Below are 24,342 nucleotides of genomic sequence, written 5' to 3' on the forward strand. Positions count from 1 at the left end.
CTTCAGGCTTGAGAATTGCCCCATCCTCAGGTAACCAACATTATATGTCACAGCCACTGTGTCATATGCATATATAGCTGGCAGAGGCCCTGTATAGCTGGATCCTCACTGTCCTGGTGAAGGTGGTCAGTAGAGGCCTTGCATGTGGGACTGGGATCTCCCTAGCTGCCATGGAGAGAGAGCCTATGGCCTGCAGACACTCTTACACCTGCAGTTTACTGTGAAGGCTCTATACCTCAGCAGAAACCCTGGCAGGCCATGTCTCCAGCTGTATGCAGGAGACTTATCAGCTTTCTCTGGCTAGGTTGAAGCAAATGTCCAGGTGGTCAGTTCTAGGCCCAGGTTGCTCTTTCAGAAGATGGGGCTACCCACCCTTTAATTCAGTCACTGCCCTGATCACCCACAGTGCTAAATTTTGGAATAGAGACACATAAGACAGATATCTTATTCTCAGCTGGGTCTACTAGAAGAGACATCCATGGTAACAATGTTCAGTGAAGGTATTGGAGTGGGTGTAAGGAAATCTGAAGAGATCATTTTGCAGAAAATGTAGCCTAGTTGTTCTCTAGTGTCTGAAATGTTGTGAAAAAAAATCCATTTGTTTAAAGGAAAGGAAACTGGAAATGTGTTTCTCTTCATCTTTCCCCAAAAAATCTTTTACATTAATATAGACTGAAACTGGCTTTTCGTGGTATGCAGTTCTGTGAATTTCAGTAAATGAATAGATTTCTGTCACCACCATCATAATCAGCATGCAGAGGAAGCTCCTTACCCAAGAACTACCTTGTTCTGTGTTAAGGCTTTCTCCCAATCCCTACCCTGACTCTTGGCTACCACCAGCTTTTTGCTCTCCATCACTATGATTTTGTGCTCTTAAAAGTATCACCCAAGTGGAATCAGGCAGTATTTAACTTTTGAGCCTGACTTCTTTCAGCTTAACTCCTTTGAGATTTGTCCAGGCTGTTGTGTGTGTCTATCGTTTATTCCTTTTAATTGCTGAATAGTACTTTGCCTTCATTTAGCTAGTTTTTTGCTTGTTTATTTGTTTGTTTGTTTAGCCATTGTAGTGGCTTTGTAACAGTATCTATTTACTGTGAAGGTTCTATATCTCAACAGAAACCCTGGCAGGCCATGTCTCCAGCTGTATGCAGGAGACTCACCAGCTCCCTCTAAGCAAATGCCCAGGTGGTCAGTTCTAGGCCCATGATTTAAATTTGCATTTTCCTAATGGCTAGTTATATGGAACATGTTTTCAATGCTTCCTAATCCATGTAGATATCCAAAACAGTGTTAATTCAGGTCTTACACGTGAGTCTGAAATCCCTGTTTTATTCTATCATTTTGGATATGTATTCCTAGAAAATTCTTGATTACTACAACATAGTAAGTCTTGAGAACTGTCATTATGATTCCTTCAGCTTTTTTTTATATTTGTATTTAGTAAAAAAAACTTGGGTATTTTAGATTCTTTGATGTTCCATATAAATTTTAGGATTAGCTAGTCTATACATACTGTGTACCTTCTGGAATTTTTATAGAAAGAACAATAAATCTTTAGATTAATTTGTGAGAATTAAAATCTTTAAGACTTGCAGTTCATGACCATGGTATGTTTCTCTAGTTATTTCAGTATTCTTTTGTTTCTTTTATCAACATTTTATAATTATCCATGGATCTTATATACCCTTTACTAGATTTACATTTAAGTATTTAATTTTGATTTGAGACATTAGCAGTGTTACACATAGTAATGTAATTATTTTTGTGACCTTGTATCAAATGGCCCTGTTAAACTCACTTATTAGTTCTAAAACATTGGGGGAGTGGATTTCAGAGAATTGTCCCTTAAGTAATCAAAGACAGTTTTGTTTCTTCTTTCCAAAATGAGTGCCTTTTATCTTTTTCCTTGCTTTACTGCAGTGGCTAGCACTTGCACCGAGGTGCTGAATAGGAAGAATAAGAGTAGCTGTCCTTGCCTTGTTGTCAATCTTGAGAGAAAAGCAAAGTTTTTCACAGTTAGGTATGATGTCAAGTGTAGATTTTTTGTACATACCTTAATCAGGTTGAGGAAGTTACTTTCTATTCCTATTTATGTTGAATGTTATTAAATAACTTTTTTTGCCTCAATTGGTATTGTGCATTTCTCTTTAGGACATTAACTTGATAGATAACATTCATTTTAATAGACTACGTTAGAACAGTTTTAGATTTACAGAAAAATTGAAAAGTTAGTGCAGAGTTACATGATATCTCACATCGATTTGACACATTTTAATGTATGCCATTTTTATTTTTTATGATATATAGTGCTACATACTGTGCTCTTTCAGAGGAAGTCACTGTGTTTAATATACTTACGGAATGAGGAGTTACATGTCTTGTATTTATTTATTTACTTATTTATTTAATCATTGACCTATACTTATTTACTTATTCCTTTATTAAATCATTTATCTTTACCTGTACATCATGAGTATTTATTTTGTTGGGTTATATGTTGGGTTTTGTTTCCCAAATTGACCACTGGGCAATCTTTGAATTAACTCTTATGTCACTAACATATTCCTGCTGTTATTGTTTGTTTGGTTTTTTTGTTGTTGTTTTGTTTCATTTTGATTTTGTGCATATCCTTAGTTTTTGTTACCATAATGTGTTCATTCCAGGCTCACCTTGAGTATTTCCTCTCCCAGGCCTTAGGATAAAAGGCTAATTTCTGTTCTTTTTATTATAAGATGGTATCAGAAACCAAGTTCTGGTCACTAGGTGTGCGTATTGCTATTGGTATGTGGTTGCTTTGGAGCTTTCTGTCCTGGCAGGTCACAGAAATAGATGTGTGCAATAGCTGAAGTGTTACATGTGTTACATATATTCCTTTATGCCACTATCTGTGTTGATATGGAGCAGAACATTATTCATATATGACATATATGTCCATTACCATAAGCTTATCTGTAAACTTCCACTCACTTTAAGAAATCTGACTTCCACTTTCTGCCATCCATTTACAGTGGTACTTAGTTCACAGACTTAATTCTTTCCATGATTCTGGTCACAGAACTTGAGGATTAAGTTCATGAACCGAGGTATCACTGTAATTAATTGTTCAAGTCCAGCATGCATACATAACTGTATCAGATTTTTTAACATTTATGCTCATGAAAAACAACTTTTATCAGCTGGAGTACAGTGCTTATGTAGAGTTCCTTTTGCCCACAGTCTTACAGACTACTCATTTTCAGAGTTGCTTTTGGAAAAGTCAACACCCCTATCCACTTCAGTGAGAAGTTTCATGTTTCTGTAGTATTGGAGCACAGACTGAGTAGGTGACAGCAGATTGCTATATAAGGGTTGACACAGTGCAGTGTTAACTCCGCCCCCCACAAGTCTACTATACACAGTGAGTCCAACAGAAACCCCCATGTATCAGATGTTACATGTGCTTTTGTGACTTGGCAAGTAAAATGCAGTAATTACCAATAATAGTATTTCAACCTGCCTACCCATGTGTGTGCATATGAGTGCAGGGTTTATTGTTATTAAGCAGACACACAAGTTTTGTTTTTAATTAAAATACTTAGACTTTTTATGTTCTTTCATAAAATAATTTAATAAGTTAAAATATAAAAATAGCCACACATGGTGGTACATACCTATAATCCCAGCACTCTGGGAGCTGAGGCAAGAGGATTGCAAGTTCAAGCCCAGCCTGGTCAGTTTAGTGACTTAGTGAGACGCAGTCTCAAAATAAAAATATAAAAAGGCTGAAGATGTAGCCCAGTGTAAAGGCCCTGGGTTCAATCTCCAGTACTGAAAAAGAAAAAAAAAAAGAAATTTGCAAAGTAAAAACTTTGGAGCCGGGCATAGTGGTGCATACCTGTAATCCCAGCACTCAGGAGGCTGAGGCAGGAGGATCATTGCAAGTTTGAGGCCAGCCTGGGTTACTAAGTGAGCTCAATGCCAGCCTGAACTGCATAGTGAGATTAACCAGATTATATATTTTATATTGCATCCAAGACAAGTCCTGTTCACTCACTGTGACTCAGGCAAACCAAAAGTTTGGACACCCAGAGTCAGTATAACTTTGCCTTTCCTAGACTGTTCGGATAATTGAGATTATATACTATGTAGTTTTTTCAAACTGACTTCTACGTAGTACACATCTATGGTTCCTCCATGTCCTTTTGTGGCTTAATAACTTGTTTTAATCATGTTTCATTGGATGTACCATAGTTTATCTATCTATCAAAGGGCAACTTTGTTGCTTACATTTTTTTTAAATATAAATAAAACTTATAAAACATTCACAGGCAAGTTTTTATGATGACATGAGTTTTCAAATCAATTAAGTAAATGCTTAGGAGGGCAGTTGCTGGATCATCACATAAGACTGTTGTAAGAAATCACAACACCGTCTTCCAAAATGACTGCATTTCTACCAGCAATGAAGTAGCATCCCTTTTGCTTTACATCCTTGCCAGCAGTGAATGTGAGATCTTTGGGATTTAGTCTTTCTCACTGGTGTGTAGTTCTGTGTCATTTTGCAATTCCCTAAAGAAAAATTATTATAAATATCTTTCCCTGTGGTTATTTGTCATTTGTATATCTTCTTTGGTAAGGTGTTGTTCAGATTAATCCTTTTTGAATTGGGACATTTGATTTCTAATTATTGAATTTGTAGAATTCTTTGCATACTTCGGATACTTTGTCAGATGTGCATTTTAGAAATATTTTCTCTCAGCCTATGGCTTTTCTTTTTATAATCTTAGCATGCTTTGTAGCATAGAAGTTTTTCATTTTAATAGCCTAGCATATCAGATTTTTTCTTTCATGGATCATATATCCAGAAACTCTTTTCTAAAGCCCAGGTCACCTAAATTTCCCCCTCTGTTACCTTCTGAAAGTTTTATGGTTTGTCCTTTAGAGTTAGAGATGTATGACATGTTTTGAGTTCATTTTTGTAGAGGTATAAAGCCTGTGTCTTGTTTTTAGTTTTAGGGAGCTTTTGGAGTGGGGTGTTTTATATAGGGGTTACTACTTGTTGCTGGAAAGACTATTTTTTCCCTTAATTGCCTTTGCTCCATCACATACCTTTGTCAGACTATTTTTATGTGTATCTGTTCCATTAATCTGTGTCATTCACCAGTACAACTTTTACCTTGATTACCATAGCTTCATATATGATTCATTTTTAAATGTTAAATTAGCTTTGCTTTCCTGTGGCAACTCTACTTAATTATGATGTCTTGTTCTTTTTATATATTGCTAGATTTGACTTGCCAGTATTTTTTGAAGATTTTGTTTCAATGTTTATAAGAGAGATGACATAGTTTATTAACTGTACTTTCTGGTTTGGATCCTACAATGCACTTTGCAAATTTTTCCCTCTTTTTCCATTTTCTAGGAAAGATTATTGTGTTGCATTGGTGCTTCTTACTTACGTGTTTACTAGAATCACTGGTGAAAGTGTCTTGGTCTTTGAGATTTCTTTTTCAGAAGATTTTAAGATAGGAAGTCAGCTTCTTTAGCTGTTGTAAGATTATTAATTTCACTCTGTATATTTCATTTTGGTATTTTCATTTCTTCATTTCCATCACTTGAGTAGATGCCTCCCCAAGTTCTGGGCTGGGTAGAAGTCCTACATGAGGGGCTTGCTCTGCCTTGAGAACTTTGCGACTCTATAGTTACCTATGTATGTGGCTGATTTATGTCTTCTCATCATCAAACTCCCCATGCCATGAGTTTGAGCTGGGACTTTATCTGTTGTGTATTCTCCGTGCTGATTACAGTGTGTGGGATGAGGATAGGACTCAATAATTTCCTGCCAAATGGCCCCACCTGTGAAATGGATCTTGTAATTTTCACTGATATGTCTGATAAAGGCAAGAACAAGAAATACACAAAAGAGTTCCACTACTGACAAAAAAACAATCAGATATCCTACTCTGTGGGTTGTTACCTATCCTACTGGTGGTGGTGGTATTAACATTACGGGTTTAGAGAAAAGGATTCAAATGTGAAAAGCATAAACAAAATCACTCTGACAGAGACAAGGTGTAAGAAAAAAGTCTAAGCTATTAAATCAATACATTTAAGCACATTTAAGAACAAAAGTAGGGACTTAGGACAACTTCTTGAGAAATGGACCTATTTAAAAAGTCTTTAAGGCCATCTCTCCACAATTAGGCCTTATTCATTTGCTAATTTTTACATGTGAGATGGGTCATCTGTGTGACAGCCTATGTATAGAGTGAAGTAAAATAATTAGAAATGTGGCAGTTTGCAGCTTTTGATTGGTCTATTTCATTTAAGTTGAATATTTGTACATGAAGTTATTCATAGGAATACCTTATTATCCCTGAGGATAACACATATGCCATCAGTCTTGCTAGAGATTCGTCAATTTTATTTATGTCTTAAGGAACCCATTTTTAGTTTCATGGATTTTACCAGTTTTTTTGTTCAGTTTCACTGGTTGCTGCCCTTACCTTTATTACTTCCTCCTTTTAAGTTGTTTTGTTTTGGTTTTTTGCTTTTGGGGGGGGGGGCTTTTTTGTTGTTCTTTTGTTTTGTTTTGTTTTGTTTTGTTTTTTGTCTCTTTTGGGACAGTCTTGCTCTGTAGTTTAGGCTAGCCTTGAACTCACTTTGTAGCCCAGAGCTCAGAGTGATCCTCTTGCCTCAGCCTCCCGAAGGTAGGATTACAGGCATGCACCACCACACCCAGCTGTGCCTTTTAAAAATTTTTTTTTTCATTTAAATTGGAATCTGAGGTTATTGAGACTCTTCTTTTGTAATATAAGCGTTTGGTACTATAAATTTCCCTCTAAATATTGCCTTAGCTGTGTCCCATAAATTTTAGTTTTTGCTTGAATTTCAGTGTTCTCTTTTCATTTTCATTCTACTATACGTATTTTTAACTTCCCTTTAGACTTCTTTTTGATCCACGAAAGTGTCATGTTTCCTGTCTAAATGTTAAGATTTCCCTGTTATCTTTTTTGTTCATTTCTAGTCTAAATCCATCATGATTAGTGAATATAGCTTATATGAATTCATTTACTTTACTTGTGTTAAGGTTTGCTTTATAGGCTCAGACTATAGATAGGCTGTATCTTAGACAATAGTTCCATATACGCTTAAAAAGAATATGTATTCTGTTACAGAGCATGTAAGTATCTATTGGATCCAATTGGTTGGTGGTATTTTTCAGTTGTTAATCCTTGCTGATTTTCTGTCAACTAATTCAATTGATTACTGGGAGAAATGTGTTAAAATGTAAGTGTATATTAGTGTAATTTTCTTTTCAGTTTTATCAGATTTCCTTCATGTATTTTACAGCTTTGTTGTTAGGCACATAAGTGCTTAGGTTTGGTATGTTGTCTTTGTGAAACTCCTTTTTACTGCTCGGAATTGCCTTTGTTCCTAAGTCTATTTTGTTGTATACTATTAGTGTTGGCATGGTATATCTATTTTCATTGTTTTACATTTAGTCTACCTATGGCCATTACTTAAGTGGATTTCTTTTATACAGCAGGTGTTCATTTTTTAATACATACTGACAGCCTCTATCTTTTCATTGGTATACCTAGATCTTCTACATTTACTGCAGTAAATGTAGTTATTACATTTGGATTTTTAATTTTTTTAGCTTTATTTTTTATTAGTATATATTAATCATACATATTGATCACATCATCATAGGGATTTGTACCTGTACCTAATATATCTTAATTCTTTTTTTTTTCCTCATTCCTCTCTCCTCCCTTCAACCCAAGTTTAAATATCTCATTGTTTCTTTTGTGTAGGAAAAGGAACATAATGGAGGATAGATATTAGGAAAAATGTTTAAATGGGAAGGAGAAGGGAAGGGAAAACATAAAAAAAAAAAAAAAGAATGGAAGGAAAAATGGAAACAAAGCTTTTGTAAATGGGGAGGGGAAGAAAGGTACATTTGCATTTACATCTAGCATTTTATTGTTTGTTTTCTGTTTCTTCCCTTTATTTCTCTGGGTCCCCCTTCTTCTCTCCTTTTGGGCTATTTTAATATTGATTTACTATTTCATTTTCATTTATCTATTGTTCTTTACTACATCTCTTTTTTTTAATAGTTTTCTACAGTTGTCATAGGAATTATGGTACTTATTTTCACAATCAAATCTTGTTCTTTCTATAGTGCTTCTGTTAGCCATTCTGAAGATCAGAGCTGCTGACAGCATATTACCTCGGCTTTTTTTTTTTTTTTTAATCAAAAGATGTCTTTCTGCTGGCCCCATTCCTGAGAGATTTTCTAGGTTGTGTATACAATTCTGAGTTGGCAGTTCTCTTCTTTCAGCACATCAGAAGTGCCTTTCTCCTTCTATTATGGTTTAGATCTAACATGGCTCCCAAAACTTCATGTGTTTGGAAAATGATTCAATTATGGGGGCAGAGTGGCTGGCTTTCTATTAGGAGGCAGGGCCTGGTTAGAAGAGGCAGGCATGGTGGGTGTTACCTGGAAGAGTGTATCTCCCTTCCCAGCTATTCCCCTGACTCTGCTTTCTGGGTGCCATGAAGTGAATAACTTTTCCCCTGCCATGCCCTCCTGTCTTGGAGCCAGATGACTGTGGGCTGAAATCTCTACAAACTGTGAGCTAAAGTAAGCCCTTCCTCCTTTAACTTGTGAGTGTCAGATATTGTGTGTTAGTGATGAGGAAAGTAACCTCCCTCTACCTTTTGTTGCTGATTGGTTCCCATGGCCCTTCAGATAGCTGCCCTTTTTTTTTCTCTAGTGATTTTTAAGAATTTTTTTCAATCTTTAACAGTCAGAAGTTTGATCATATTATTTCTTGATCTGAACTTCTTTGGGTAGGTCTTGTTTGTAGTTTGATGTGTTGGGGTTTTTTTTGGGGGGGGTTTCATCTGTAGTTATGTGTCTTTTGCCAATTTGGGGAAATTTTATCTATTTTTTTTAAATTTATCTACACGACACTATTTCTTTTCCTGTTGGAAATCCAGTGACATAAATAGTACATCTTTAAACTTTGTTCCACATACCCAAGATTCCCCTTGGTCTTTTGTTTATTTTAAATACATTTTTTCTTTGTTCAGATTGGGTAGTTTCTTTTGGCTTGTGTGCAACTCATTAACTATTATCTCTTGCATCTCCATTCTAGTATTGATCCAATGAAGAATAATTTGTATGTTGGGTTATTTTTCAGTACTAAACTCACTTGATTATCCTTTAGTCCTCCTATTTCTTTACTGAAACTTTGTGTCTATTTGTTGCAAGGATTTTCTCCTTTTTTGAAGCATTCTTTTACACTGGGTCTCACTGAGTTGCTCAGGCTGGCCTTGAACTCACACCTCAGCTTCTTGAGTAGTTGGGATTATACTAGAGGCATCCACCACCATACCTGACTGCTTCTTACTGCATTTTTACAACACATCCTTTAAAGTTTCTGTCAGATGAATCCAGTTCCAGGTCAGCTTTGGAGTGTACTGATTATCTTTTCCCAAGCAAGTTAAGAGTTTGCTAATTATTTACATACTTAGTAATTTTGGATTGTAGCCCAACCACCTTATGAAAACTCTGAGTCTTGCATAAATCCTATGGGTAATGTTGATTTTTTTATTTTAGGAAGCAGTCAACCTGGTTAGATTTAGTTGTATAAGTTCCAACTGGCCTTCTTTGAATTATGGTTTCTGTGTCCATTCCATTTGTAGTCCCTTTCTAATCTGTCTCCCCATGTACTGCTCCGCACCTGGTTTGCATTTGGCAGTGCCTAACCCTTGCATCAGTTCTCAAAGTTTTTGATTTAGGATCAGGACCACATATGTACACCGAGACAGGTGCACAGCTCACCTGGACAGATGAATCTAGGAATGTATAAATAACATTTTGGTGTGAAAAAAATTGTTTGCAGTCTCCTTGGTACTTTCCAGTTCTTAGGGTTCCCTTTTTCAGTCTCCTGAACACAAAACTAGGACATTACTCACTCCACTCAGATACACACTTCTGGTGACTGAGCCCAATCTGGGGCCCAAAGAGCAGAAAAACAGAGTTTTCCCTCCTAGAACCACACTTCCTCCCACCAGGAAAGGCCTGTCTCTTCTTCTGGGGCATAGGCTCCTATAGCCACCATGCTCCTCTGCCAGCACCACAGGATTGCTCAAGGAGTCCAAGATGTCTGAGTTCCAAGAGGCACAAAAAAGTGTTTTCCATGCTCTCTGAACACCAAAGGTGCCCTTTCTTCCACCAGGTGTTAGAGCCCTGGAGTGCCTCCACCAAAGCTCAGCCTATGGTAAATCCAGCCTTGGGATAGCAGGAAAAGCAGTAAACCACTCATCATTTTGGCAATGTTTCATTTCAGTACCTTATTCCCCAGTCTGCCCACTTCTGTTGACTTTTCACAGCCCTCACAAGAGCTGCTGTCTGCTTTCTGCCAAATCCTGTGAAGGTGTTCTATAGAAGGGACCAGTTACAATGTCCATTGACCTGAACCAGAACCCCTGCTTATCTCCATCAGAGTGTTTCAGCTTTCCTTAAAAGCCAATTCTGGTTGCTCCTGATGATCAGGCAGCATGAGGTCAAATAGCTGTGATTTGTGCCATGGTTACAAGGTCCTGGGGGAGCCCCTTCCCAGCCACCTGTAGCTATCATAGGGAGAATCTGTAGGAATGGAAGCATTATACTCTGTGACCACGCATGTCCACAACCACATCCAGCCACTGAGATGTTCTTGGGCAGGGCCCTGCAGGTAACATAAGTCTGCTTGAGTGTGTCTCCCTTACTGCAGCTTGGCCAAGGCATAGCCTCTAGGACTGGACTGCTGAATCACAGCCTTTCTTGGGAAGCTGCACCCTTCTGCAAAGGAACTGTGGTAGCTGAGAGAAAGGAGACTCTTTGACAAGCACTTGGAAGTTCAGTGCTGTGCCTCACAGGGAAGGCATGCAGTATTTGAATCTGAGCCTGGTGTCACAGGGAGCTGGCTTCCAAACCAGCCCTGCCATTGACAGTATGCTCCATGCCCAGCCATGTGCTCTCAGGGCACGGGACATGTTGTTGAGGGAGCTCTTATGATGATGTTCATAGCAGCCAGGACAAGGAAACTCACCTAAGAACAGCAGGGCAGGGTCAGGCTGCTCCCTGACTAATTCTTCCCACAGTGCCCTGAACGGGTACTGCCTTTTCAGAGCCAGTCTCACCATGTCATCCAGATACACAAGTGAAGACTGCCTGGCCCCCTCAGGGCCCTGCTCACCCACCCCCTTCACGTGCATGAGAACCTACTGTCCATTGCACAGCACAGTTTTCCTGAGGCCAGCATCTTGCCTCCTGCCTCCTGACTGATGACATACAATCTAGATAGAATTTAGAAGTCCTTTTCAGTTAGGTGGTTATAGTGCATGTGTTAAAGTGGCCAGTCAAACAAAATAAAAACAGCCATGGCCTTAAGACAAGTAAACTCTGAGACACAGGTCAACCTCCAGCAGAGCTTATCTTGACCCCAGCAATGCCAACACAGCCAGGGTACCCGGGGCCCAGAACAGACTCCAGAAAGGGTACGTCTAGGAAGAAACCAGGAGGAAAGCCCTGCAGGAAAGGAGTACCAGAATGAGGACTGCAGAGGCCACCTCCCACAGCATAGGGTCATGGGCTCACTCTTGGGGACACCCACACTAGAGAAAGATGATATGTTAGTGGTTTCATCCAAAATGACTGAGCTGGCCACTGAGGACTTGTGTGATGATTTCAGTCTCCAGAAATTGTATTTTCTACATTAACATGTTTTGGTTTTACTGGCAAATTTTCCTACATTTTAGAAAGATACTTACCAATAGAAATTGTGGACCCCCTCTTTGCAAATAGGGACAGTACAAGCCATCTGAGTGTGAACAGGTTAGGGTCAAAGGCATTGTCTTTGAGAGCTATTTAAACTAAATAAAGCGTTTGTTTCCTATAGGATGAAATGGAGTTTTCAGGTGTGTTTGTAAATTAACATGCTTGATTGTGAAATATCACATCTTTTGAGCTATACCACCCAATATATTGTCTAGTGCATACCATTTAAGAAACAGTTTTCTGTGACAAAACAACAGTGAACCTGAACATGTTTGGGAATCTCTGGTTCATAAGCAGGCATATAATCATTCCATTATGTGATACTTTTCCAACTGAAGAGGAGGGGTCGCCCTAATTTGGCAGTCATTCATCAAAGCAGCGCTGAAGGCTAGAGCATGGTGAATGGCACTGGGAGGTACCATTATCTCTCGGACCCACTCTCTGTTCCAGCTGGGTTACCCACCTCATTTTATTCCAGCTGATTTACTGAAGTTCAGAGCACTGCGGCCACATCTCTCCCTGGGTCAAAACATAGGAGACAAGCCACCACTTTGTGCTCTGCCAGCACGGCAGGGATCATTTCAGCATCTAGGGCTGCTTGACTATTTTTTCCCCAAAACAAGGTCCCTGAAATCACTTTCTACAAGTGACACCAGGCTACCTTTCTCTCTGCCTTCTCTTTTCTTAAGTTAGGCGTAACAACAGTAACAATAATAATGATTAACAGTGTGATTTCAAGCCCCTTTCTGAAGAAAGACAGTAAACAGAGTCTGTTTGCCTAAGGAAACCCTCCCAGCAATCAGCCTTTCACAACTGCATGTGCTAATGAACCCAAAGCTGTTAATGCGGTTTCTTCAGTTAAATTGATTCATGAATTTTGAAGAGAACATTATCTAATGAATTTTCTTTGAATAGAAAGCAATTAAAAGGACAAATCAGTCTGATTAACCCCAAAGTCACCCTCCTGCCACAAATGGTGTACAGTTTGAAATTATATCACAAAAACTAGAGCACATTTGCTATCTTTTTGCCCTCTACTAATCCATGTAAATTAATGAACAACAAAGTTAATTTCTTTGATGACCCTTTTCTAGTATCACCTGGATTATGCTGATGTTTAATTTGCTTAATGTTATAATAAAGACTAAACAGATTTTTTTCCCAGTGAAGTGATTATCGTACCCTTCAGTTAAGAAGTGATTTTTATTATTTAACATGCATGTAAGGGTGTGTTTCCTTTAAGAACCAAATCACACTTTGCCAGCTTGGCACCAAGTGTAATGAATGCTCTCATGGACACACTCCGAAACGTCGTTCCTGCCCACAGAGTCCTCCCCTTTGTTGTCACCATTCACAAACTCCTGTCCCCAGAGTGCTTTGAGCCAGTGGGATGGAGGATGTGTCTGTTTCCAGTGCTCCCGAGCCATGTGTCCCCCTGGAAAGACAATAGGTATCGATTCAGACTGGCCTCCTTCATGTGCCTGGGTTTCTGCCCTGCACGCCTCACACCCAGGAAGCATTTCTAAAACCCTGAGATGGTGGGAGGGACAGTGGCCACATGTTTCCCTGGTCATTCCTGTAGCAGGAAGCAGAGCGCATATGATTTGATGTGACCAATTAAAGTGGGAAAGCATTGTTTTATTTGTGCAGCCCTACTCATTAAAGATGCCTGTAACCAAGGTCACCACCCACCCACCCACATACCAGGGCGTCTGGCATTCAGAGCAGAGGCTGAAGGCTCTCTTGCCCACTGCTAGGTGTGCACAGCTAGCATAATACCTCAGCACTGTCCCTGGCTACTTTTGCCTTCTGTGTCCCAGCTGAAGTTGGAAATTAACCAGCAGTCCAAAAAACTTCCAAATAGGTAGGCAGGCAGGGACTTCTCTGCTTATTAATTAGCTGTTCATGAATGCATATGTGCTCACCTTCCAGAAGAGTGCCATGTGGAAGTCCTGCATGGAACATAGAAAAGTGGAAGGAATTTACAGATCTGAGAGCAGAGACATGGAGGCCTTCTGAGGGGCCTAGCTGCTTTGTGTGTGCTTCCCTCCCATTTTTCCTGGCCTGTGACTTGGTGACAGGGCACTGTGTAGAGGATGTGTTTTAATTGAATGTAACACCTCTATTTGTGTCGTTGCATTTTCTGCTCCAGGACTGGCAGCTATTTATATCAGAGCTGTTGGAGCCGTTTGTCCAAATAACATCATTCTGTATTCTTCCTTTCAGATTCATTCACCAGACAGGTGTTATGGAAACTGCTGAAGGTTGTGAAATTTGGAGAAATGGTTTCTTACCAGCAATTAGCAGCCCTGGCAGGCAACCCCAAAGCAGCTCGCGCAGTGGGAGGAGCAATGAGAAGCAATCCTGTAAGTTCTGGAGGCATGGGTGTCAGGCTGGCCAAGGACAAGTGGATACTTGAGGGTGAAATGTCATTTGATTAAACATGTTTCAGAGACAACCTGTGCAGCTGGAGTGGGGAGGAGAGGCAACATCTGTGATAGAGCCCATTGTGCTCCAGCTACTTGAGCCTCTGACCATGGCAGTGAGCATGTAAAAGGGTGGAGCCTAGAGAAGTGGACGGGAAGGAGGTTCCATTCATTTGTCCACTTGTTCAGTCACTCGCTGCACAGTAGAGTATGTTGGTTGCCTGTTGTGCAGGCAACACTCTTCCAAATGCCATGAGTACAGTAGAAGTCACAACAGACCAAGAGGCCCACCTACCTGCCTCACTCCTGCTAGGAGGCTATAGCTAAAATGGTGTAACTTCCCTGGGTACTACATTGTCACTGAGGCCCAGCATTTCCTAGGTCTCATGGGCATGAACACAGGAGGTATAAGACCCTGCAACATGGACAACTTGCTGTATCCACAAGATGTCTCACCAGGCTAGCCCCTCTGGGCCATCCTTGTCCCTCCAAGAGTCTGTAGTCACATCTTACCAAGCACCCACAGAAAGGCCTGACCATGCTTGCAGAGGACAGGACATGCCGTAGAGGGGTGGGGATTGTTGCCCAGCAGTGGTGCCAGCATAGTGGGGACATTGGCTCTATAGTCATGGCCCTTGCCATCCTGTGTGAGCATGGATGTCACCTGCAGCATGTGATGTGCGCCAGGCGGAGGCCCCATAGCCTGCCATGAGTGAGCAGGAAGGGCCCCCACACAACCCACAGGGGCAGTGTACATGAGAAACAAGCTCCACTGACTGACATACACAAGTTAGAAACCACACACACACCACCCTGCACCACCCTGAGAGCCCCGTGGAATGTTCTTGCTCATCAGCGCCCCCGTGCCCAGTGAGGGTATGCTATCAAGTTAGTAACGGTTTCTCCCTAAAGCTATTCGAGTCTCTAATATGATAGAGGAATACCATCTTATCAGGGAGAGCAAATGTGATCATTGTATCATGGGATGGGAAATTACTAAATCAGATAGACCCTACTTTTTAAAAAAATATCTGTGGCTTTGCTGTATATTTTTAAAACTATTTTCATCCCTGCTCACAAGGGAGAACAGGCGTTTTCACACCACCACCGGCTGCTCCTACCAGGCGCTGTGGCAGCCTGAGGGCAGAGCCCTCTGGTTTCTAGGAGATGGCAATTACGTAGCCTTTTGCACAAGACTGCATTGTTATTCTTGAAGAAGCAGCTCCTGTGGGTTTATGGTGGAATGCACTGTCTCAGTGTGCACTCTCCTCAGGGGGAATTTGCCTGCCCTGCTGAAATACACCAAGTTGTCTGGAGCCAGACGCAACATGGACCATACTCAATCACTCCCTAGCTCCTGTCCTGGGTTTTGGTGACAGTATCGAGTGGCATAATAATGTTTCCTTTTGCACCTGTTATATGCTAATCACAGGGTGCTCACTTCCAGTGAATTTTTATAGTGCCTGTTGGATGCTTCCAAGTCTAATTTCTAAAGATGGTTTTTGACATCTCCCACCAAAGGTTGATACCCGTCTTCCCTTTGGAAGGCCACCATCCTCTCCTAGGTCATAACTCAAGTTTGAGGCATTTGGCTTTGCTACACATAGAGGCAGGCCAAATGCTGTGGCTCTGTTTAATGCCCCATGAAAACACTGTCAGATAACATTTTTGTACCCTCTTTCCACATCATTGCAAGCTACTGTTTCAGAAAGTGCTTCTCCTCTTCTGCCCTTGGGGTGGAATTGGCTTTCTCTTCACTGAGATGTGAGTGTCTCCAGATGTAAAGGTAGAGAAGATGGCTTTGTGTTCCTCTGGTCATTCCTGCAGCAGGATACAACACACAAATACGATTTCATGTGGCCTGTCTGGGAATGAAGCAGTTTTACTTGGTCCCTGAAGCCCTGTGTGTGCGTGTGAAGGTAGGAGCTGTCCCGTCAGTAGCACCAATACCCCTTGCTTCCTCGATCTGTGCAACTTGCTGCTTCTGCTGTAGAAACAAGTTCCACTGACTGACATATACAAGTTAGAAACCCCACACACACCTGCCTTTTGTGACACCAAAAGTTTCTACTCACTCTGCAGTGGAAATGCCATTACTGGTTAGTGACCTGCTCATGGCATTATTCAGGAATATTTATTCCGCAAACAAATGTGATTCTTCTGGTATTAATCTCTGTGAATGTCTCTGTTCAGATATAGCCTCAGTCACTTAAAAGAATCTCGCAGCCTTTAAAACTCTTAATGCCTCATGTGTACATATCGACATCCCAGTTGTGTGCTAAAACTGGGAAAAGAGGTGATAACAGAATCAGAAGGAAGTTTCCACAAGCAGCTGTCTCCCCCTCTCAGGATCCTTATCCCTCTTGTGTCAGGAGCAGCCTGGGTGCTACTAAGTCTCTTCCGTGGCCTTTCTATGGACTTGAACTCATGCGGGAACCTTCAGCTTGTGCAGAAGTTTGCTATAGTACCTGGAGCTGCCATATATGCACATAAGATTTGTCTGGAATACAAGATAACCTGTAGCTGCACATGGTACAGTAGCTCACATGGTATGTTCCCACAAAGATCCCCTGAAAACCTTGAATGGGATAAGAGGGTCAGAAAGTGACCCAGGGACTCAAGAGAGAAAAGGCCCTGGCTCAAGATGGGCCATGCCTGATATCTCTGTCCTCAGTGGGTATCTCCCAGTGGTGCTGGCAGCAAGGCCCAGGTGGAGAACTGTAAACATCACCCTGCTCCAATGATGGCAAGTTGAGGAGCTCACAGAAAATGCCTCTCCTATTCAGGCCTAGAAGAACAGTTGTGCATTTAAGAGAGTAAGGGTGAAAAAAAATGGATTCAGAATGTTACAAATACCATAAGCACCATGCTGCACTAACTCCTTAGGTGCCAGAATAAACATGACCATATGCTGTTCCTGTCACAGCACTGGTTGTGAGTATAAGTTTATGCCCCTTTCCCAGAGTAGGGAACGGGTTTTGTGGTGTGGGAATCTCTATTGTCCTAGAGCTTGTTTTCTTCCAAATTTTCCAGGCAGGACTCACCAGCCCATGGGGTGATCAAGCAGCCTTCTGGAAGGTTGTGCCCCACTCAGCCCAAGAGGCTGGTCAGTGTTCTACTGTATCGAGTTGAAGACTCCTCACAACCCCCACCCCACAACACCCCCTTCTACTCCATCCTCAGACAGAATTTGCTAAATGCAGTTCAGAGTCAATCAATACATGCACGGAGAGTTTCCCACTTTTTTCTAAACAAACGCATTCCTGAGGAGTTAGTTTATTCTCAGATTGCCATGAGCGTTGATGACCCCCCGAGTCTTGTTCTGCCAGTCACCCAGATGGCTGTTGATAAAGATTTAGCATCATGTTCTAAGTGTCAGGGTTGTCAGTGGAGCTGAACCATTTGACCAGAAGAAAAAAACGCACAGGGAGCTATTGATTACAACTTCTCGGTGTCACTTGTTCACCAGGATTTAGGTATTGATGAGGCTGCGAGTGAAAACAAGCTTTTTCCCTTGTGGGCTCTACCCAGAAGAACAAAGGCGAAGTTGGAAAAAATATTCAGCCAGTTCCAGAATCAGAGGGATTCCATTATTGATTGAAAGGCCCCTTCATGTTATTTTTGTTGGAGACAAATCTATGGGTTTGGAAGTTTTATAGCATTTGAGAGAGGGTCTGCATAAGTGATGGATTCGTGTATTGGATGAATTAGATTTCACAGCATGAAGATTTCAATGCAGCTGTGATATTATGAGCTTCTTGGTTATTGATAAAAATTACATTTTATGCAGCACAGGCTTTAAAGAAGAGGGCGTAGAGGGTAAAGATCCTTTGAAAATGTCCTTAGGGCCCCAATAAATTTTAGTGGTTTCATTGTTTTAATAGTCAGAAACCTACCACCAAAACCAGTGGTGCCGTTTCTGTGCTAAAAGCAGTGCATATTAGTGACCTGTCCCCCTCACTGAAGACACAAGGTGAAGACTGGCCATAGTTGTCTGTCATTATTTGCCATCAGTTCAATCTTTGTATTGATACACAGAGGGGGGATAGAGACATTTTTATTACTCCTTTGGATAATTTCATAGTGTGTTAAGAGGGAAGGGAGAAAAATCAAAGTTCAGCTGTGAAGTCTACCATTAGGTAGGAAAATAGAATTTGTGCCTAAGTGTTTGTAAGCTAGATTAAGTTAAATGATACTCTTATTTAATTAGGTAATGGTACTCTTAAAATTAGGTAATATCTAATACTGTCCTCAATAGAAATTGTTAATGTGACTATTGTGTCTTAACAGAAGCCGCCAATTAGCTAGACATGGTGGCACATGCCTGTAATCTCAGCACTTTGGGGACCTGAAGTAAGAGAATTGCAAGTTCAAACCCAACCTGAGCAACTTAGTGACTTAGTGCGACCCTGACTAAAAATGCAAAAGGTGAAGGCTATAATTTAGTACAAAAGCTCTGAGTTCAATCTGCGGTAATGGCAAAAAGCCACCCATCAGAATAAGTATTCCGTTTTAATGTTTTCTGCTGCTCCTTCCAAGGAGATTGGGAGTCTGGGGTTGGATGCTGTCAGAGGTCCATGGCAGAGTGTCCACTTTTGAACCTGTTCAGCTCCACATGAACAGTCAGTCTCCTTTCCTCCCCCTACATCATGCTGATGGTCCCTGTGATTCTCTTAGACATCTGCGCCTGTCACCACAGTAACCCAAACTTGTAGTCAGACCAGGATGGGCTTTGTGGGGTGAGGGAAGCCAAATCCCTGTCTCCCAAGCCCGATTACCTGCTAACCAGTCCACAAAGACCCACCCCCACTGCATCAGTCCCACTTCAAGGAGAGGCAGGCAGTGCACATTTGGAGCTGTCACGATGACAGTGGATGGTTTCAGACTCTGCCAAACCCTTTTTTTTTTTTTTTTACCTCCTAACAGTCTTATGACCTTGGGTGGCTTTGTGTCCAGCACAGGGGCTGAGATGACCCCAAGCCCCTGGGACATGTGTGACTGAGCTTTACAAAGGGAAATGCTTGGCAGATACAGCCTGGTGGGTGAGGACCACAGAGCTGCCCACAGTGAGGGCTTCAGTGATGCAAAGTAGCAAGCAACATCCCAGGAAGCAGAAGGTTCCCAGAGACAGGGTTCAGAGATTTTGGGTGCAGCATCTCTTAGAAACAACTAACCAGTAATTGGTCACTTTGTTCAGTTTGCTTTCCTTGGGGGGATGGATAAAGGCAGAGAGTGCATAAGAGACAAGAGATCTCCGAACTGCGAGATGAGAGGGAGAAAGAAAGGTGGGAGTCAGGTTAGTATCCCGCAACAGTCTGGGGAATCTTCACCCTTGGAGTCCTGTGGGAATGGCTGTGTTTCTTGTCAGGCAGGCCGCTGGAGCAGGGTAGCACCTGCTGTGGGCCTTCCTGTGGCAGTGAGCCTGAATCCTCCTGACCTCTCTGGAGCTGGCACCTGTTCCTGTAGTTGTACTCATTGGCATTTTACCTTCGCCACAGAGCAGCTATCATAACACTTTCCTCAATGCTGAGACATGTCACCACACATGTCTCAGGGCTTTGGTGGCTGAGGACCTGGGTCCTTTCTTCCCAGCCACTGAGCCATATATGGCTGAAGTCTGTTCCCCCAGGGACTCTCACACAGACCTCTTCCTTAGGGACATAGGACCTTGCTGAGCTCCCACTACATGGCTCTCCTATGAAATGAGTCCAGAACCACTCTTCTTAGGAGCTACTTGTTGGGATCCTTAGCAGAAATGGCTGCTGAGCCTCCTGGGATCCCCTGCAGTGTACAGACAGGATGTTACTCTTGGTGACTCGTGTGTGACCCTGCCTGGCATGCTGAGCATGCTCTGAACTGTTTCTATTGCCACTTAGGAAGACAGGTGGGCAACCAGAGGCGACTCCACTCACTGTGGCTTTCAGGGGGCCATTGATCCCACCCCTGCCTTTTCTACCTGTGCTCTAAGCCAAGCAGGAAATGGAGAGCAGATGACATGGCCATGGTGTCTTCCAGCAATTCCCACCAGAATCAGACTTCTATTACCGGCCCTACTGGCTGGGCTCAGACCTCCCCAACCAAGGAATGCACCAACCCTCTGAGGAATAATCAGAATACCTTGCACCAATGGGGAGGCAGGTCACCTGCAGGAACCCACAAAGTGCTGAGCTCCCTGAGTTATTGTCCCTCCTTCCTTGTGGGTGAGGGCAGTTGAAGCCAGCATTGTCCCTCCACATGGTTACAAGGGAGGGCCACAGAGGCTGACCCCACAGACCATGGGCCATGGCATTCTCTGTCCCTCTGAAGATTGAAAGCTAGAGGCAGCCCTCCCTCCCCAAACCAGCTGAGTGGGGAATCCACACCATCTGTCTGGGTGAGAGCTCTGGTCTGGGGGTTATGCTAGGATTAGATGGTGCCAGCTGACCAGCCCTATCCAAGCATGGGCTGGCCATGGGAGCCTCTGAGGGGAAGGGATCGAAGCTGGAGCCACTCAGATTCCTCTAAAATTTCCCAAAGATGAGGGGAAAAGAAGATATCTCAATACTAATACAGAATAAACAGGCTTTAGCCAACTGTTCTTGTGATGGGCTCGGGCGGTTGTGTGACTATTTCAGGGTTTGACAAAGCAGCCATATACAGTATATACCAAGGGCACAGCTGTGTTCCAATAAAACCATATTTTTAAAACCAAAGTATTCATGGAATCAGGCCTATAGCTGCAGTTGGCTAGTCAAGTAGCATCATCCCTGACTCTTCCTGTCAAAGCCAAGGATATCTGAGAAGGTTACATCCCATCCTGACCTCAGAAATTTAATTTTAACTTTTGAAGACATATGTAATAAGTTATTCATCACATGAAGGTAAGTTTTCTCCTCCCAAAACTTGGTGTAAAGGGTATTTTCTGGACAAGGCCCCACATCCCACACCACAGGGCATGTGTCCCTACAGCCTGTTTAGGGCTCCCAGCTGAAGGCTTCTGTGGGGATGGAGGTGGGGGTGCTGACACAGAGCCGGCACTAGCACCTCATGCCAGCAGCCTGCCTGGCATGAGCCCTGCCTAGTAAGTGCTAGACCAGTTTTGCTCAGGGTCTTGCTCTTGACTCCCAAAGACCTCACTATCCCAGAGCCAAAATAATGGTGGTGGCCCCTGTTTTTCAGGTCCCCATCCTCATCCCATGCCACAGAGTGATCTGCAGTGATGGAACCATGGGCCACTACACCGGAGGACGGGCTGTGAAGGAGTGGCTTCTGGCCCATGAAGGCAGCTGGGTAGGGAAGCCAGCCCGCAAGGAGTTGGGTCTGGTTGCACCCAGGCTCAGCGCAGCCAGTGGCACCACCAGCTCTCAGCTCACTGGCCGAAATTGAGTGTTTGTATTCAACGTAAACATTTGAGTGACACGTGAATGTAATGCCACATCGGAAGCAGGATGTGTGGTGGCACCACTATATTAAAAGAGCCAGATGTGTCCTGGGGGACATGGCGTGTCTACCCTTTCTTGTTTCTACATTTACAACAGAATGAGTTCAGATGACCAGCCGTTGTGCGTATCATTTGTTCCCTTCTCTAATGTGGTTATTGTTCCATTTTTAATGTCCATTAAAATGGGGACAGTGGAGAAAGCCTGGCAAAACTTAGGCCCCTGCCTGGGAAAGGGGAAGCATCTGGCACCCACAGGCAACAGCTGGCTGCCCCAGACTGTTCACACTGAACAGCTGACCCTCACCCAGCGGGGTCCCCAAGTGGCCCTTCCTTCCTTCCTGGCCATTTGTCCTGCTGAGATGGTGACTCACACTCAGCTCTGAGTGCTCCATGCTCAAGTCTTCCTGAAGGGAAGGGGACAAGCCAGGGAAGCAGGTGCTCTGGAGAGGTGTCTAGCTTTGTTGTTGCAGCTGCCAGACAGCTGATACAAGACAGTCAGGATCAATTGAATAGAAAATAACTATCTTCCAAAAAGATTTGGGAAGACAGGTAGCTCCTAGGACATGGGTTTGGCTGAATTGGCACCTTTTTAGGTGCTCAGATCTCACCCAGATCCTTGTCTCTCTTGGTATCCTTGGCTTAACATGTTCTGAGAGTCAGGGAAGACACAAACCACTCCAGGAGGTCTCAAGAAAAGCAGGTCAACTCCTAGAGTTGGCCTAGAAGTGCAAGGTCACACATAGCTCACACCTTCAATGCCATTGAGACCTGTTTACAAATCTGCCTTATAACACAATCTAACACTTTGTCATCCTTTTAGCTTTAAAGTTAACTGCGTCCAAAAAGTGGAGGAAAAACCTGTAACTCTGAATATGGATGAATAAAACAGAGTGCATGATGTATGGAGAAAATAAAGTGCACCCAACTGTGCTGCAGAAAGATATGTTTTTATACCGGCTTCTCTGTGCCAGTGTGAACTGCAGCAGGGAAGCTCAAGTGGTTTGCACATGTCCCTGAAACCTGGATAGAAATGTAACTTCATAACTGCATGGTCTGTATATGCCTGGTATTGCACCCAGGAAAATAAGCTTCAGGCCTTTCTCCCTAGCTTACACTTTACTATATCCTTGTCTTACAAACTACTTCTGGATATGTTTCCTTGAACACAAAATGATATGACCAGTACCCACTTTTCTGCACTTGGTCATTCTCAACTGTTATGAAGCAAGTTGAGTCTCACACGTGACAGGTCATGTAGACATCTGGTTTCTCAGGACAGTGTCCTAGGCTGTCACACCATGAGTTGTGAACACTAACACTCCTGTTGGCCTCACTGGGGTGTTTTAGCTCATTTTATTACCTTATGTCACTGTGAGAGCAGAGGGGGCCAGGAAGATGCATGGGAAGGGTCAGGGTGCCCCCTGTGTCAGGGGCTATTCAAGGGTTGTGCTATGCAGATGTCTCCCCAGCACCTGAGAGTCACCAGCAAGCACTGGCTGCTGCCTTTTTCCTCTGCCTTAACAGCACAGAGTTCTGGTTCTCAAAGGCACAGCTCCAGGCCCTGGGCTGCCTGCCTGTGTTCTGTGTGCATGCATTCCAACAGAGGGCACTGTGGCTGCAGTGTGCTGTGGGAGACCCCAGCCTCGCTCTGCTTTAGGATGAGTTTGAATGTGGGCAGCAGGGTAGAACCTGCTCCAAGACAGGCCTCCAGGCTGCCTCCCGCACCCACACATGGGTGAGCAGGTATGTACCCTGTCCACTGACCACCTTTCTGGACTCGGAGCACCTGGGTGCCCAGCACAACGGGAGTCTCCTGTGTGATCTCCAAGATTTCAAGTAGGGTGAGTCTCTGAAAGAGACCTGGGGATATGCAGTCATGAGAGACTGAGCCCCCAGCCTGGATCAGCTACATGTGGCCAGAGCACTCACCTTATCAAAGCCACCAGCAAGACCTGGCAGCTTCATGCAGCCTGGAACTGTGTGTAGGGCTGTTTGGGCTGTACCCTTGGAGCAGTACAAAAACCACCTCTGTTCTCATCTCTGAAGGTTTCCTTGCCGCTGTCATAACAGGCTCGACAGATGCCCTGAGGTGGCCATTGACAGAGGCAGCAGGCCTTGCCACCGTGGCTGTGTACTGATCCGAGGACAAGCTCTGCAGAGGCCGACATGAAACACCAGCACGGGTTGCCTTGAGCCGCTTTGGCTCGAGGTTGCAGCGCAGCTTGTGAAAGTAAAGAGGAAAAGGAAAGGCATAAAGAAATACAAAAATATTTTCCAAATAAAAGATATGTTGAAACAAAAAAGCTGTGTTTTCTGGCCTTGGCCCAGCATGCCCCTCACCAGCCGGGTCTCCCTGTCCAGCACTGTGGTGATTTGAATGCTGACGTGGAGACCCACGCAGCATGACAACCGCTGCTGCTCCTGCCAGCCACGCTGTTCTCACCACTTCCAGAGACTAAGGCAGTGAAAGACTCAGAAACAATATTTGTTCTTGGGGAACCACACTTATAGTGGAATAGATGCCCTTGGCCAGGCAGGAGGCTGTTTTGCAGGGGTGAGGGGGGTGTTTTTCTCCCTGTCTTCCCACTAGGGACACGAGGCAAGTAAACCTCACCCACTTCGCTGTGTTCCATGGCATGTGAGGTGATGAAATGAAAGAGCTTAAGTCTTTACACCCAGAG

The 24,342-nt window shown here is 43.0% G+C and overlaps 1 protein-coding gene across 4 annotated transcripts in view; it reads left to right on the forward strand.

Annotated features, from left to right (window-relative positions):
• Positions 1 to 23,969, forward strand: part of Mgmt (O-6-methylguanine-DNA methyltransferase) — a 272,039-nt gene extending 248,070 nt beyond the window's left edge. For 2 of the 4 annotated variants that reach the window (XM_005402022.2, XM_013503087.1), the window contains exons 4-5: positions 14,042 to 14,181; positions 21,400 to 21,857. In XM_005402022.2, the coding sequence (XP_005402079.1) occupies positions 14,042 to 14,181; positions 21,400 to 21,606 (347 nt within the window). In that variant the 3' untranslated portion in view covers positions 21,607 to 21,857. Of the gene's footprint in view, positions 1 to 14,041; positions 14,182 to 21,399; positions 21,858 to 23,707 lie in introns of those variants that run through there. The other 2 variants (XM_013503088.1, XM_013503089.1) reach the window with 2 other exon arrangements.
• Positions 23,970 to 24,342: the final 373 nt, after the last annotated feature.

Source organism: Chinchilla lanigera, unplaced genomic scaffold (genome assembly GCF_000276665.1).
Source record: "Chinchilla lanigera isolate Chin_1 unplaced genomic scaffold, ChiLan1.0 scaffold00076, whole genome shotgun sequence".
NCBI lineage: Eukaryota > Metazoa > Chordata > Mammalia > Rodentia > Chinchillidae > Chinchilla > Chinchilla lanigera.